Below are 16685 nucleotides of genomic sequence, written 5' to 3'. Positions count from 1 at the left end.
TGCCTTAAACAACAAAAAAAGATGGAAAAATTAAGTGAGTTTGTCTTGACACCTGTTATGAGTTCCCCAGAATAGTAAATGATCTATGGAAGAACAGGTGCTTTATTTTAAATCAAGAAGGAAGGAATATATACATCTTCAAATAGCTCAAATACAATAAAATCTTTAAATTTCTATATAATAGAAGGTGTAAAACACTTTATACCTGTTGGATAAAAACATGTGCAAGAAACATCTGGTTCAGTTTTATAGGTTTATACTTATAGGTATTTTTTTGTAGCTTATAAATATAATTATTTTGAAAACTTCTTTGTGAGTGAACTATATTGGTGAGATATTTCAAAATGCAAATGTGTTCCTTATATCTAGCATATTGAGATATAGAAGTGGCCTGAAAATATGTTTTGTTGAAATAAATGATAGTCAGTAATTAACAACATTTATTTATATTTAAATTCTACTTGTTTTCATTCTATACTACTTACCAGTCATTCATCTTAATGAATTTTGAAAAAGTTTTAAAAAATGCAAAGACAGCACTTTGTAAGAAAAGTATCTGGTCTCCTGGATAGCAAAACTGTTAAGTCCACCTTGAGATAAATGGATTATATTCGTTTAAAGATTGCCTGAAGGTTTGAATTCACAATGCATCTATCTCACAGGTGAATCAGATTTAAGTAATCGAAAGCTTGTCGGCGCTATAGCTTTTCTATCTTTCCTGCATTTAAAATGGTAACAGTCAGCAATAGCTTTTTCCCTCTAAGGCTTTCTAGTTCCAGGTAGGGTATATTTATAATAAGAAATCAACTATATCTTTCCATGAATACTACTTCAGGATCATGTTTTAAATCTGTTCGTGCAGTTTCTATGTCTTTGCCTAGATACATTTATTAAAAGTGTCATCACAACATGTACTGAGCATACGAATTAATATTCCTTTTCAATCCTTTCTCCTTTTAATCATAATTATTCTGTTTCAGAAATTATACTGTCGTCAATTCCAAAATCATCGTGGTCACCATAAGGCCTGAACCCAAAACGACGGATTCATTCCTGGAGATAGAGCTAGCTCATTTGGCTAATGTAAGTATCGTTCATTTAGCTTTGAGTTTCTTATAGAATTGACCTTTTAAAGAGGTTAATAGTCATTCTGTGGACTAATGAGACCAGAACACATTTTCTAAACTCTTCAGAGTTGCAAATGAATTTATCTCTTATGAAGATATGTGTTATATAGAAACAAGATGACATATTATCCTATGTTTTTGTTCATAACAGAACTCTCAGGTTCTCCAATATAGTACTTAATAGTTTGTCAGTGCCTACATCTTTATTGGGCTCTAAGCTAGGCAATGGGGGATGTCAAGATGGGAACCAATCTCGCCCCTGGTGAGGAAGACTACGATGTAAGATGCATGCAGCAGCAGAAGCTACAGACATAATGCAAAGGGGAGTGCTGTCCTGCAGGGTACCCCAGGGTTGGAGAGTGGGTGGAGTGGCTTTTTAATATTCTACACTCATGATCAGAAGAGGCTCCTTGTAATTACCTGGGTGTTGCAGTGATCAAAATCCAAATCTTCCATCCAGAATGATAAGAATTCATCCAAATGCAAATGAAATTCTTCAGACCTTGTTTAGGCAATAGACAGAAATTTAAACCATATACTTATCCTTTATACATTCACCTCAAATACCTAACTCATTGATTTAAGGGGCAAAGAAAGTGATTCCTATTAAGGCTTTCTTAATTATGCTTTTACAATGCCTGTGTTCAAGTAAGACAATCTCCTATGTTGCACATACATAGTTCTTTTTTTTTTATTACTCCTTGCACATTTTCTATGAACTTGGCTTTTACATACAGTTAATGAAAGCACAGAGTGATTGTCATTTTCCCAAAGTGAATGACATAATGAAATTTATTCCCACATCCTTTAGTTATAAAACCTGTACTTTTCCTAGTATTTTATAATTTCTGATATTAAAGAACTCAGATACATTTTATTAAAAAATGACAATCATCTTTCCTATAAACCAGTTTTTAAAAAGCTGTTCTGGCTTCTTAGATTGTTTAATGTAAACCTCACATCTCTCAGCACTGATTTTTAAACATTATGATTAATATTTTAACTATCAGGTCTTTTCACACTTTTGCCAAAATGTGTCCATACTGGTTCTAACTTTGACAATGTGTCTTATTTCTATTATATGTACTTCTTCATAACTTATAATGGCTCTAATATCACTACTGAATGGAAAACTAAGAGTTTCTTTCAACATTACTTTTGAATAAGGAAATTGTTCCTTTGCTTGTTCCACATGTATTATAAAATATTTGTTTACATATTTGTTTGTATATATATTTTTATCATGGTAATGTCTATTGAGTTATAAGCATTGGTGAAGAATATTAAGAGATATTAATTGCCTGCATTGCTCCCTTTTTCTTAGGGAGAAAACACTTCTCTAAATGAGCATTCACAAAACTTTCCAAAATAAAGATTAAATCACTATTGAGAATTCAAAGAACATGTTAATTAAATGGTATTTTTCTCATAAATTGAAGAAAGATTAACTGTAAAATAGTGTTGATAAAACAGTCTCATTATTTCAGTTGAATAGAACTATTTGAAATGAACATATTTAAGCTTTGAGTCACACTTTTCTGGCAGCATATTTTGTCAATTCAATTTCCAAGAGATACAGCGCATCTAAAAAGTTATTTTCTATGTATGGAAACTAGAGTATATGGTCAATACATTTTATGAAGCCCTAGCTACATTCTGGAGTGGCAGTGAGTCAGAGTATAAGCAGGATGAGCTGATTACCAAGTGACTGAGAATTGGTTCTTTCAGTGTTTTGACTGAGTTGACCAGATTCCCAAAACAATACTATCCCACCGCCAAAGACCTGGATCTGAGAGAATATAGACAAATCTGTTACACAGAAGGGCTGAGGGAGAAGAAGAGAAGTTTACTCTGAAGAAGAAATGCCTCGAGGCGTTCCTGGGTCAGAGCAGCACCCACCTGTGCGTGTCCTTGAAGGCCACCTGACTCCAGCCCACGTAGTGGAGACGCTCTTGCTGCTTCATCGCTTGTCTTTCCTCCACTTTATAAATCCCTCCCTCACACACCTCTTCACGCTCTGCTGTTTGAAGTCTCCGTGCCTGTTGTATTTATACTCACCGTGCAGATGAGGCTGTCTTAAAGACTTTATTGTTCACTGAGGGAAGGAATATATGACTGGTTTATTGAATGTCTTATAAAGTATGTTCTGACTTTATTATATTTTCATTGAAGAGGTAGTCAGAAGAGCGTAAGCTAGCATAAAGTATTCTTCACTAAAATGTGAAGAAAAGATATATCTCAAACATGAAGTTAAAGTGGATTACAACAAACACAAATTTCATTATAACTATATTGACACAGATACATTATCACTGGTGTTCCCTTCAAAGTTGACCTGTTTCAAATAAGACATCTTGCTAATATCAACACTGTCTACTTTCACCTGTTTTCTTATAGCAAATGTATCTGCTGCAGTTTACTAAGCTCAGAAGAGAATAATGACTAACAAATTGTATCTGTTGCATATACCATGTGCAGAAAAAGGAAGAATGAAAATTAATAGTTCTAATGAGTCTAGGGAAAAGCCTGTTAGTGTTTGTTTAAAAAAAAAATGTGTTCTTTTTTTAAAAAAACAAAACAAAACAGGCTTTTTAACAAATAGCATTTAAAACATGTTATGTATAATGAGACCCTTGGGAACTGGTAGGACTAGGTAATAGAACATAGAATCTTGAAATTGCATACTGTATTCAGCAAAGCCATTTGCAGTTTTAACCAGCTCATAAGTCATTAAAGAGTAAGATACTATTTTTAGTTCAGTTTTCTAGGCTCATGACTTTATTATTATAATTTGCAGAGTCCAGTTTTGTGGTCTTTAGTGCTTGAACACAGAAATTGCTTGATTATTAGAAATACCAAATTTGCTTTTCTGAGAAAAGTAATTTTGTTTTCCATGTTATATTACTTAAGTATTATTAGACTCCATAATGTGCAAGGAAAGTTAATACATTTATTGAAAGTAATTATTGGGACCTAAATAAGGGGAGTCGAGTGGGTCTGTAAGTACACACATAAGGAAACACACACACACACACACACACACACACACACATACATACACCCACCATTAGGATGCCTTGGTCCTGACTGATCTGGGTCTGCTGACTTTCCAAGATATAACATCCTTATCATTAAAGATGGGTTTGAAGAACTTTAGTTATCTTGTGCTCTATCAGCTTTGCAAGCCTGTAGTCCCCTTTTTCCAAACAAAATGTCTTAATAGAGTTCTATTTCTGGTAGAGGGATAGATTGGCCCACACTAGCCTGCAGTCTCTGCAGTCAGTTTTTCTCTTTCCTTTTCTTTCTTTCCCTGAGTAACAGCTTTCACGGTCTAGGTAGGGTGAACCTTCTATCTTTCAGTATTAAGAAAAATCTACTGGGTTTATTTGTAGTTCTCAAATTGATCATATTTACAAATGGTCTCATGGGAATCAGGCTTGTAGGTTTTATTCTCTTTGCCATATTGCTTGTTGTATACTAATAGGATCTACCTAACAAATTAAGGAGTTTGTTTTATGTTTATAAACTAAAATTAGTCATGAGCCATGGCTTTGTAAATCATAGTGGAAAACACAATGGAAAACTAATGAATATGCTTTTTGCTATTAAGAAGCATGAGAAACAATAAAGAGAAATCCCCACGTTCATTAGTGGGTATTTTCATGAATAGCACAGGCCAATAACAATCCAAGGAATTAAAAATCACTTGGCAAAGCTTAAAGAATAAGTTCAGTCTATGCGATTGTAATTTCCACAGAGGGATATTTGTATCCCTTTACTTTTTAAGTTACTTTCTACCCTAGCTTGTGTCCAGTTGGAAGAGATTTCTGATGTTTTGCCTGCTCAAAACTCTTGGTAGTTTTAATGGGAGAGTCTTGAAATGCTAACTAGATGAGCAGATTGATGGTTCTGCCAGCGGCTAAAATTGAGATAGAAATTATTCTCTAGCTACAGTTTTTTTGGTTATATCCTAAATTCCTAAACTTGAGTAAGCATTCTTCCCACTTACATCTCAAATTCTGTTTATTTTTATTCATAATACAACACTGTTATTCTTCAAAAAGGTTTAGACTAATTATGCTATTGTTGGAGCAGTTTCAGTTGAGTCAGGCATTTTGGGCATATGAGTTATAATGGTCCTTGTCGTATCTACTCAGTTATGCTCTTGTAGTGTGACAGCAATCGTAGACAGTATGTAAAAATGGGTGTGGTTCTGTTACAACAATATATGATTTACCAAAGTAGGTAGCAAGCCAGATTCAGTCCCTGGACTGCATATATTATCACCCCCTGTATGGTAAAGAGAATGTGCCCCCACCAAGATGCCCACATCCTAGCCCCCATAACTTGAATATATTATAGGTCAGAAGGGAATTTGCAGATGTGATTAAGGGTAAGCACACTGAGATGGGGCAAATATCCTAAATTATGTGAGTCGGTCCAATTCACATTAACCATTAAAACTGGAAAGCCTTTCCCAGCTGTGGTCAGAGAGATGCAAGGTAATAAGGACTCAACCTGCCATCGCTGACTTTGAAGATGAAGGAATAGGACTGAAAGCCAAGGAATATGGGCAGACTCTAAAAGCTAAAAACAACCCCTGGTTGTCAACAAAGAAGAAAGCACGGACCTCAGTCCTACAACTACAGGAGCTCAATTATGCTGAGACCTGAATGAACCTAGATGCAGATTCATCCTCATATCCAGAAAGGACTCCAATCCTGTTAGCATTCCAGCCTTGTGAATCTCTTGAGCAGAAATCCAGCTAAGTTCACAAAGACTCCTGACACAGAGAAACTGTGAGATAATAAATTTGTGTTGTTCTATGCTGCTAAGAGTATGTTAATTTGTAGTAGCAGCAATAGAAAACTAATAACCTGTATTTGCATTGGAACATTGCAAAATCAAGTTTTTATTATGAAAATAATATATATGTGTACCTTAACAGATAAACTACAATAATAATCATATATTTCTCAGTGAAAGTCAGTCAGCAACTACAGATTACATTTCGGCCTGCCGATTATCATGCCAGACAATGAGAATGGCCACTGTAAGCTGGTAGTGGGATGTTAGGGAAAATTGGAGGATGTCAGGAGCAACTCTGACATTTGTAGATGTATTGTGCTCTTAAAGCAGCTGAAGAAATTTCTCTGCTGGCAGCTGATACATTGAAACTGTCCAAAACAGTCCAGCCAGCTCTTGTCTCTGCCAGGACCCCATGAAAATACTACTGGGACACATTGTTACATCGTTTTGGATTTAAAGGAAGAAGGAAAAGCTGTATGCTCTATCTATACGGAATCTAGTTAGCAGTCACATATGAGGAAGACGAAGACATAGATGTGGAGACAATGATTTTCTTTGAAAGATATACATGTAAATAATTTCTGATACTGGTTCTACTTTTACCACTTCCTCTATTTCAATAAAAAAATATGTGTCAGGAAATAATGTACATTCTGTGATTGGTGATATAGCTAAGGAATCAGAGAAGCAAGCTGTTATCACATCCACAAAATCAGTGTCATCTGGTGAATGTGGATTCCTGAGTACCTAGAGCAGAAGCATGCCCTCCTGAACAGCTGCCAGCTTCGGGAGAACGTGACTTGTCCTGATAGAACCATATTCTGCATTTCTCACTTCACTGCCCTATATACCATTCTGCTTTACCTAAAGACAGCTCTTTCTTTTCCATCTTCTTGATTTAGCTGATATTCTCAATGCTTTGCTTTCTATAAAACTCATGCAAATAAATGGAAAAATTCTATGTCTCCATGTCCTTTTTAGCAATAACACAGTGTTGCATTCTCAGTGAGGTTCTTTGGACTCCAGGTGTATCTCAGCTACCCTATCAAAAAAGGAGCGTTAGATCCAGACATAGATGTTTTTAAGTATCATTTAAAAATACTAAAATATTCTTGAAAACCTTAAGAAGAAGTGTGGAGAACATGCAACAAACGGTCTCCTGTTATTGAGCTGCATATTATTTTCAATGGCATCATCCCCTTAGGTGGTGTATTATACTTTCAGGGATTATAAAGATGTTTATTTGTTAAAAGATATACAGAAAGGGCTCCAGAAAGGGCTCCTGCTCACTGATCCGTTTTAGTGACCTGTCAGAGATATGAGTGTGGAAAGATTTACCTCTACTAGAATTCTGCTTCCCTTAGAATGCATTCCTGAACGTTTTAAGATGTGGCTCTTCTCAAGAAGTATTTGAATTATAGGCAAGATATAAACTAGTCTTTGGTGGGTCAGATCAGGTGTTTTGGGAATGTTCTTAGGAATTCCCAAAATCTGTTTGTGCAGTTGTTTAACAATTACAATTAGAAGTGGGATGGAAGTGGAGGATAAGCTTAGCAAAATCCAGGTCTTTTTAATGTAATGCCTTTACATATAAAATTTCAGAAATAGAGGCTTTGTAATGTCAGTTGAACAGTCTGTCTCCTCTCCATATACAAGAACTCAACACACTCAATCATGGGAAGATGTGACAGAAGAACTTGCCCTGGAACATATGACCCAGAGCCCTGGAAATGTTGGAACAGTGACAAGAAGGTCACTGCCCTTCTCCACGTCCTTAGAAGCGTTGTCTACAAGCTTGCTTTTCCTCTACAGATGAGAGGACATTTTTGTTTCAAGAGGGCTATGAAAGGTACAGGAAAGTTAAAAGGTTTCCAGATTAGGAATTTACCGTGAAATATGAGGTCTAAACGTTTGAACACTTCAAAGAAAAGCAGAGTGAAGTAGCCGTGTTATTTCTGGTGTGTGTCTCTGTGTGCGTGCGTGCATGCTCAGTCATCACTTCAGTCATGTCCGGCTCTTTTGCAGCCCCCAGTGGACTGTAGCCCACCAGGCTGCTCTGTCCATGAGATTATCCCAGCAAGGATACTGGAGTGGGTTGCTTTTTCCTTTCCAGGGGCTCTTCCTGACCCAGGAATCGAACTGAACCTGTGTCTCCTGTGGCTCCTGCATTGGCAGGCAGATTCTTTACCACTTGAGCCAGCTGGGAAGCCCCTGTTTTGTGTCCATGATTCTACAAATGTAATGTGGATTAAAAATTAAGAGGAGTGGAGGAAGTAGTTGTAAGAATGCCTCCTCCTAGGTTAAGCCCCAATCTCAGAGTTCCTGAAGCCAAAGAACCTACCATTTTAATCAACATCCCAGGTGATTCTAGAGTAAGTCCAGAGAAAACACCTTGAAAACATTAAGGTAACAAGAACATAATTAAGATTTCATGTGAATTGAATTTATTCAGAACTTAAAAACTCCAAGGAAGACTTGAAGTAACTTGGTCAAAATTCATGTTTATTATGACTATTATCTTTTCTGTAAACAAGCTCCTTCAGGTATTTATTCAAATATCATCTTATTGGTTCAGTTCAGTTCAGTTCAGTTCAGTCGCTCAGTCGTGTCTGACTCTTTGGAACCCCATGGACTGCAGCATGCCAGGCCTCCCTGTCCATCACCAACTCCCAGAGCTTACTCAAAACTCATGTCCATTGAGTCAGTGATGCCATCCAACCATCTCATCCTCTGTTGTCCCCTTCTCCTCCCGCCTTCATTCTTTCCCAGCATCAGAGTCTTTTCAAATGAGTCAACTCTTCGCATCAGGTGGCCAAAGTATTGGAGTTTCAGCTTCAACATTAGTCCTTCCAATGAATATTCAGGACTTATTTCCTTTAGGATGTACTGGTTGGGTCTCCTTGCAGTTCAAGGGACTCTCAAGAGTCTTCTCCAACACCACAGTTCAAAAGCATCAATTCTTTGGCTCTCAGCTTTCTTTATAGTCCAATTCTCACTTCCATACGTGACTACTGGAAAAACCATAGCCTTGACTAGATGGACCTTTGATGGCAAGCCCTATTGGTTAAGCCTTCTCAATATACAAAATTGCAATCCACTCACTTCCCAGTCTTTCCTACTCAGTGTAATCTACTTTTCAACACAGCACATATTGCCCCCTAGCATATTATGTATTTCCTTGGGTTTTTCTTTGTCTCTTTCCCTGCCCCCTTCATTATAGGTAAGTCTGTGAGGCAAAGGCTTTGTTTTGTTCAATGCTATGTCCCCAGTGCCTCCATGTTATCTGGAATGTAACATATTTGCTAAGCGATTTTTGCATGAGTTGATGAACTTGTTCATCATCTTAGCTCTCTCCTGACTTATTTTTGTGAGCATGATTTACCATTGTGAGATGTACTGAAAATATTACATAGGTGAAAAAAAAAGACTTGGATGAGAGTTTTCAAAAAGAAAAGGAAGTCATTAATAAATGTCATTCTAGGGTAATTCTACGGGGTAGGGCTAGAAAAGATGTCTAAATTCCCCATTTTACAAACAAGAAACTAGGGAAGTTATGTAAGACCAAAGGAAAAGAGGACCATGTATGGAAACACATAGACAAAGCCAGTGATGTATTATACTGTTAAATAGATATACAGATAGCCCCTCATTCATGATTTTTCACCTTTTGATGGTGGGATGTGATACGCATTCAGTAGGAACCACACTTAGGATTTTGAATTTCAATCTTTTTCTGGGCTAGAGAAATGCAGTTACTCCCTTGTGATGCTGGGCAGTGGTCCACAGCTCCAAACCAGCCACACAATTGTGAGGGTGGACAATTGTGATACAGCCATTCTGTACCCATAAAACCATCTTGATTTTACTTTCAGTACAGCAGGCTTTGCATGAGATGATTTTGCCCAAATTTTGGCTAATGTGTTGTGAGCACATTTAAGGTACACTAGGTTAAGCAATGATGTTCGATAGGTTAGGTGTATAAAATACGTTGTCAATTTACAGTATTTTCAACTTGCAATGGGTTTATCAGAATGTAACCTGCTCATCATCAGTCAAGGATGCTCTGTATTGATTTGCTTGATGTTGAGACAGAGGAAAGAAGTAAAATAAAATATCAAAGACTATTAAAGATAGTACAAATGATATGTTTAGAACATCTATGGTGACTAGAAAATGTGACTCTTGGTACACTTTTCAAATGCTTGAAACTGGGTGAGTGGTAATGTTTAACTCAACTGTACTGTTCAACTTTACAGTTTTGAATGGAGTCAGGAGACACTTTTTTGGCCAAAAACTTAGAGAACAGCATATTCTTTCCAAAAGTTTTCAAACATATTCAGTTTTAATATTTTAAGTATCAATTATATTGACTGCTCTGTAGATTCATTTCCAGTCCATTTGGCTCATTTACCAGACAATCTTTGTTTTTTTAGTTTCATGAATTTCTTAAATCCCCTTCTGTGAGTTACTTCGCAGTCTGTTTTCCCCTTGCTTCTGCCATTATATTATGTTCCTTCGTTCTGTCAAGCTCACCATTTCCTGTTATTGATTTTCCATAAATTCCTCATAACAGTTCTTACAGCAGAGTGCCTTTGAGAAAAGTATCTTAAAATTATAACAAATATTTTACAAGTGGTTCCTTGTAGCCAGTTTTTTTTTTCCATGTATAGAATTCATTCATCATTGATTTTGCTTTGTTTACCATTTCACATTCTTTTTTTTTTTTGGTCTTCATGTTCATAACTTTAATAACCAAATATGCCTTCCAATATTTATTCTCCTTTTCTTCCATAGTTATAGCCTCCAATTAAAATAAATAAATTTAAATTTTAAAAAAAATGGGGTACTATAACCATCTCACATTCTTATTCCTTAAGTGACTGGTCTATCAAGGTACTAAGATCCTCTAATCTGCTTGTTCTGCATATTTCTATAAACTTCAGATGTTTATGTAATTGACCTCAGCCCACAGCCCCACAGGGTAACTGTTCTGGAATGAACGTTCACAGAGGTGTATCTGTCTTTTGTGTAGGTCCCAGAATGTACAGTAAAAAGCAAGATGGAGCGGTGCATATCAGAACCTATAATATTTCTCATGTGGATTGTTTCTAAATTTTCGAAAGGACAGATAGAGAGAAAAGCATGAGCTCTAAGTGGTTAGAGTGAGGAAGGTAGGGATGAAACTAAGATTTGACAGAGGTATGGGTAAGAGTAGAAAAGACATTTCTCACCTTCATACTTTCATCCTAAGTGAAAATTAGTTTTCTTAGAGGGGTAAAGCAGAAAGAAATACCTAAACAATTAAGCTTATATTCTATTTCTTTTCTAACTTTATTGTAACCTGTTACAAATTATAATTATGAAATATTAATCCTATCATCAGTATCCTGTGCTGTTTTATATAGAGATTGACCTTAATCTCACTTGTCCATTCCTAAAGAAACAAGCTCAATATAGAGGACCTGTAATTTCAAGGTTTTATGCTTACTGCCTATATCCAGTGTACACACGCCCATGCCCTTCATTGTCATATTCCAAGGATAATTTTTCTATAAATTGCCTTGAGTTCTTCTGAATAGAACTCTAGATATATATAAAATAACTTTATGATACAATATTGTATTTCTGCTGAGGACTTGTTAGGAAGTCAGAAGCTGTGTCAGAATTTCAGGTAAAATTAGAAAGGGTGTCATAGGACAAAGAAAGAAACAAATTTGAGATGCCATCACCTCTTCATCTCATGAACATGTACATATCTCTGCCTCACGTAATGACTCAGTAAGGACCCACTTCTTCCATGGAACTTGCGGTAACACAGGCCATGATGCTCTGTCCATTATTTGTCCCCTAAAAAATAAATTATGACTAGCGATATTTCTTTTGATCATGTCTCTATTGTTATATGAACATTCCACATGTTCCTCATCAATCTCTATAAGACTATAACCCATTTCAAGGAAGGGAATGTTTTTATGCTCTGAGAGCATGGTTTATAGGTATGAGTGTCTGATTAGAAGAAAGATATCTTAGAGATCTGGTCTATGAGGGATTCTGAAGAATGGTAATAATGGTAACATATGGGAGTTAGTCAAATCCCAATTAAAATGCTAATAAAATTGGGATCAGTTCAGTTTGGTCACTCAGTCACATCTGACTCTTTGCGACCCCATGGACTGCAGCACGCCAGGCTTCCCTGTCCATCACCAACTCCTGGAGGTTACTCAAACTCATGTCCATTGAGTTGGTGATGCTATCCAGCCATCTCATCCTCTGTCGTCCCCTTCTCCTCCCACCTTCAGTCTTTCCCAGCATCAGGGTCTTTTCCATTGAGTCAGTTCTTCACATCAGGTGGCCAAATTATTGGAGTTTCAGGTTCAACATCAGTCCTTCCAAGGAATATTCAGGACTGATTTCCTTTAGGATGGACTGGTTGGATTCCTTGCAGTCCAAGGGATAGATTTCACCAATTTTAGAATAATGAGCCAAAGTTGTGTTTTTTTTTTTTTTTCTAATAGAATTCTAGAATGAACATAGTGAACAGTACTTTAGAGAGGCAATGTTTCCCAAAGAACTTGCCTAGATTTTGAAAATATTGCTTTGCCAGATCTACTCTAGTAATTATCTATTTGGAAACAAGACTGAGGGCAAGTTCATAGCTGGCAATCACCAAGGGAGCTTGTCCACCTGCAGGAAGGTGCCTGTAGTCTGTTTCAGGACTGGAACTTTCACCTGTCTTGGCTTATTCATCATTTTGATATCAGTGACTTGTTGGATGAGCCCATAGATGTGATGCGTCTTCATCCTGCAGTGACCCAAAGTTTAGTAGAAGTAGTGAGTGTGTGGGATGTCAATATCAGGATTTAGAAATCTTCCTGAGAGAATACAATGTGTCAAGCTCAGGAGAACACTACCAAAATATCCCATACACTGTTGGTGTGGGTTATTAGGAATAGGCCACCTATACTGGAGAGGCAAAGTTCCGCTTTGTCCTGTGCGTGCGGCTCAGGTGGATGTTTTCCTAGGCACACTGTAAAGTAAGCACTCCCGAAGATGAGTGCCATGGAGAGTGAGAGAACTTGAAAGCGACAGAGTATGTTTAATAGAAAAGACAAGAGGATCTGTGGATAGCTAAAGATATCACAGAGAAGAAGAATTACTAGGTTAGTTTCAAAGGGAACGATAAGGCCCCATGAATGTGACAGAAAAACCAAAAGTAAACCATTCCAATGATCAGAGCTCTTCAAAACTGTGTGCCTGGTGGATTATCCAATGTGGAAAACTCATTGTGTCATCCTGAAGGTCATCGTGGCTGCTCAGTACATAATTATTAAACTAAATAAAAATTTAGCATGTTTCCCCCATAGCTTTATTAGATGTGGTTCTATAGAACTATGCTCTGTTGGTTAAGAAAATATTGCAAGTCCACAGACTCTCTGGAAATGCTCTTGTCTTTTAGAAGCTACACCCCCGGAAACGGAATAGGACATGGCAGGAGGGTGCCTAATACAGAATGTTTTACTGTGATTTAACTACTACAAGTATTTCTTAAAGGAAATAATCCAGCAGTTAGTATTTTAGAGAAAAAAATCAAATAGAAATAATAAAAGTATAAACCATGTTGTATATGAAAATAAAGTATAAATATAAAAGTATAGACTGTGTTGTAAATTAAATTTTCACTTATAATTTTAAAAAAATTAAATATGGGTTATGATATTTGGAATAGATGTAAGTTTTCTTGAGTAGAATTTCATTAAATGAGCCATTAAAACTATGAGGAAGGACATGCAAATTTTTATGCAAAACAGAGGTGGAATCTTTCTTTAAAGTATCTTACTGTGAGATAAGAAATGTGCCATTCTGTTTGCATTTCACAGAATACTCCAGTTTTTTAATACACCTACTCAAGATACATTTATTCTTTTTCTTCTTACTTTTAGGGTACTTTGAATCCCTATTGTGTGTTATGGGATGACTCAAAAACGTAAGTGACAGATGTTTCCTTACATTACTTTGGACTAAATATTCAAAGCACGTTAAGTTATTTCAGCTGCCTTCTAGTCCACAGGAATATGATAAGTTAGTGGGATGGAGTTACACTCATTGAGAAGAGTCTCCTTTTTGAAGCTGCAAGACAGCATAATGAATGTGTTTTGTGTGTGTGATGATGCCATCAGGTTATATCCCAAGATAGGACTGCATTACCTAATGTGTAAGGCACATTGCGATGTGAATTCCATGAGGTTTTTAAAAAAGCTCTACTGTTTTAAAATTATAGTAGCTCAAATGCTATTTCAACATTTTGCCCTAGTGATTCTGCTTAGCATTGCAGAATAAAATAGCAATCTCTATGGTCATTTAGCCAATACATTACTTGCATAACCTTGAATCTATTATCAGAGTAATGCAATATTTATATGGCCCTTCAAATTGTTTTCTTATGAAAATGTTGAGTGACATTTAATTTTCTTTTTCTATATTTTATGAATTCAGGAAGACAAAAGAAAATAATTTCAGTAAATAAGGATGAATCATTCTTCCATGTATTGCTTTGTTTGTACAAGTAATTGCAATATATCTGGTCAAAATCATCTTAATCTCATTGGTAATGCTATGAGATTTTAAGGTCTCAAAGAGCAGAAAAATCCATGATTAAGGCTTAATTAGACTCCCATACTTTAAGTACTTGTGTGCGTTTTTTTCATTGTAGTAGCCCGATTATACAATCTTCTTTTTCTTTGCTTTGCATGGAGGAGAGATTAATGTCAATCAATCTCAAAAAGTAGTACCACATGTATGCTGTCAGTTAGCACACCACATTCTATGTATTCTAAGAATTTTCCCAGTGTTCTCCCCCCTTAATTGGATGTGTATTCAGGGTTTTATGATGTTGCTTGTCTCCTATTTGTAGTTATTGGAGAGTTTAGAAGAGGGATGTTCTTAGATTTCTAGGTAAAAAACAAACCTATTGGAAATGTGCTAATTCTTAGGAGAGTGATGTAGGTTAAAATAGTATTTATGTGGGTGAAAAATCAATGATATGAATCATGTTATTTTCTTTCCTTTTTTCTTTTCAGTGGTATGAATCATGTTTGTTTTTTTTTTCTTTAGAGTCAGATATTCTAGGATCCTCTTTTCCTAGGAACCTTAGTACATAAAGAGAGTCTCAACTTGACCTGGTAATAACATGAGTTGGATGCTGTCATTGATGTAATTTTTTTTTTTTTTTTGCTTTTTAAAACCACATGAAGAAATCCACTGTAGTAAAATTTCTGCAAGATTTCCTCTTTACTAATAGCCAGAGAAGATGTTCATAGTATATTCTAAGTCACTGTTTAGTATGTTGTATAGCCAAGGGAAATATAAAAGTCTACCAAAAAAGGTAATTGTTTTCTACTCAAGAAAAGCATGCCATCTTACACACGTGATTATAGGCATTTGCATATCTCCATGAATAATAACCAACTTTTGTTTAGTTTCATTATCTTTTTAGTGGATAGAATATGTTTCTATATTGATCCAAGTAGGAGAATGCATTGGTTATTCCAAAAGATCTTTGGGACTTACAGGAATATTATAGGAAAAGTGGCATTCCCTTATTTTGTGTTTCTCTTGGTTTGTTTTCTCAGTTTTTCTAAGGTGTTGAGTTTAATTTATGGAACTATTGGTGTGCTTGAGGTCAGCACTGAGTTTACAAATCACATTCTACTTTCTCTAACATCTGCTGACTCTTATCCATCACAAAGAACATGTCTTGGTTTTACAAACCTCAACTTTGTAGTTGTCCTTGAAGAAAACTATTCAGTGAGAGGTGTGTTTAGCTGCCTTTCAAATCATCTTATCTCCAGAGATCAGTGCAGTTCATATTTCCTTGATGTATCTGAAGAGTGATCAAAAATCTTTGCTCTGTGACAGAAATTCCATCCTGTCATACTTTTTAACAGACTACTTCATCATTAAATTGTTTTTCTGGGTGAATTTGAAACAATGAAGGTTAAGACAATTTTTTTTTGTTTCTTCACATCTGTTCTTCTATTTTGATAATGTTCACATACACAATAGCTTTATCGATGCAGTGATGTTAATTTTGAGTATAAGACACCAAGCATAGTTAAAAATGAAGAGATATGGCTCATTTTTTTAATCAGAAAAGCATTGATCTAAATGATGCTTTCAAGATTGCAGTAGCACAGTTGAAATTAGAATTCATTTTTTAAATTTTGGTGTAGTAATCAAATTACCTTAAATTTTTATTAAGAAGTATTTGACATGTAACGGTATGGTAGTATCAGGTATGAAACGTAATGATGCCATATTTGTTTACACTGCTAAGTGACCACCATCATAAGTCTACTTACTATCTGTCACCAATGTTGTTTTGTTTTTTAGTCGCTAAGTAATGTGTGACTCTTTTGTGACCCCATCGAAGGTAGCCCACCAGGCTCCTCTGTCCATGGAATTTCCCAAGCAAGAATACTGGAGTGGGTTGCAATTTCTTTCTCCAGGGGATCTTCCATGCCCAGGAATCGAACCCATGTCTCCTGCTTAGAAATATATTCTTTATCTCCAAGCCATCTGGGAAGCCATCTGTCACCATTATATAGTTGCAAACTTTTTTTTCTTATGATGAGAAAGTGGGATGAAGAAAGTAGGGAAAACCATTAGACCCCCCAGGTATGACCTAAATCAAAATCCTTATGATTATACAGTGGAAGTGAGAAATAGATTCAAGGAATTAGATCTGATAGA

General features: G+C 36.0%; 1 protein-coding gene across 3 annotated transcripts in view; it reads left to right on the top strand.

Annotated features, from left to right (window-relative positions):
* ADGRB3 (adhesion G protein-coupled receptor B3) overlaps positions 1-16685 on the top strand; it is an 884190-nt gene that overhangs the window by 501514 nt on the left and 365991 nt on the right. For all 3 annotated transcript variants that reach the window (XM_044924546.2, XM_006078271.4, XM_006078270.4), the window contains exons 16-17: positions 981-1083; positions 13877-13920. In XM_044924546.2, the coding sequence (XP_044780481.2) occupies positions 981-1083; positions 13877-13920 (147 nt within the window). The remainder of the gene's footprint in view (positions 1-980; positions 1084-13876; positions 13921-16685) is intronic.

This window comes from Bubalus bubalis, chromosome 10 (genome assembly GCF_019923935.1).
Source record: "Bubalus bubalis isolate 160015118507 breed Murrah chromosome 10, NDDB_SH_1, whole genome shotgun sequence".
Lineage (NCBI taxonomy): Eukaryota > Metazoa > Chordata > Mammalia > Artiodactyla > Bovidae > Bubalus > Bubalus bubalis.
This window is presented reverse-complemented; position numbering and strand designations above follow the sequence as displayed.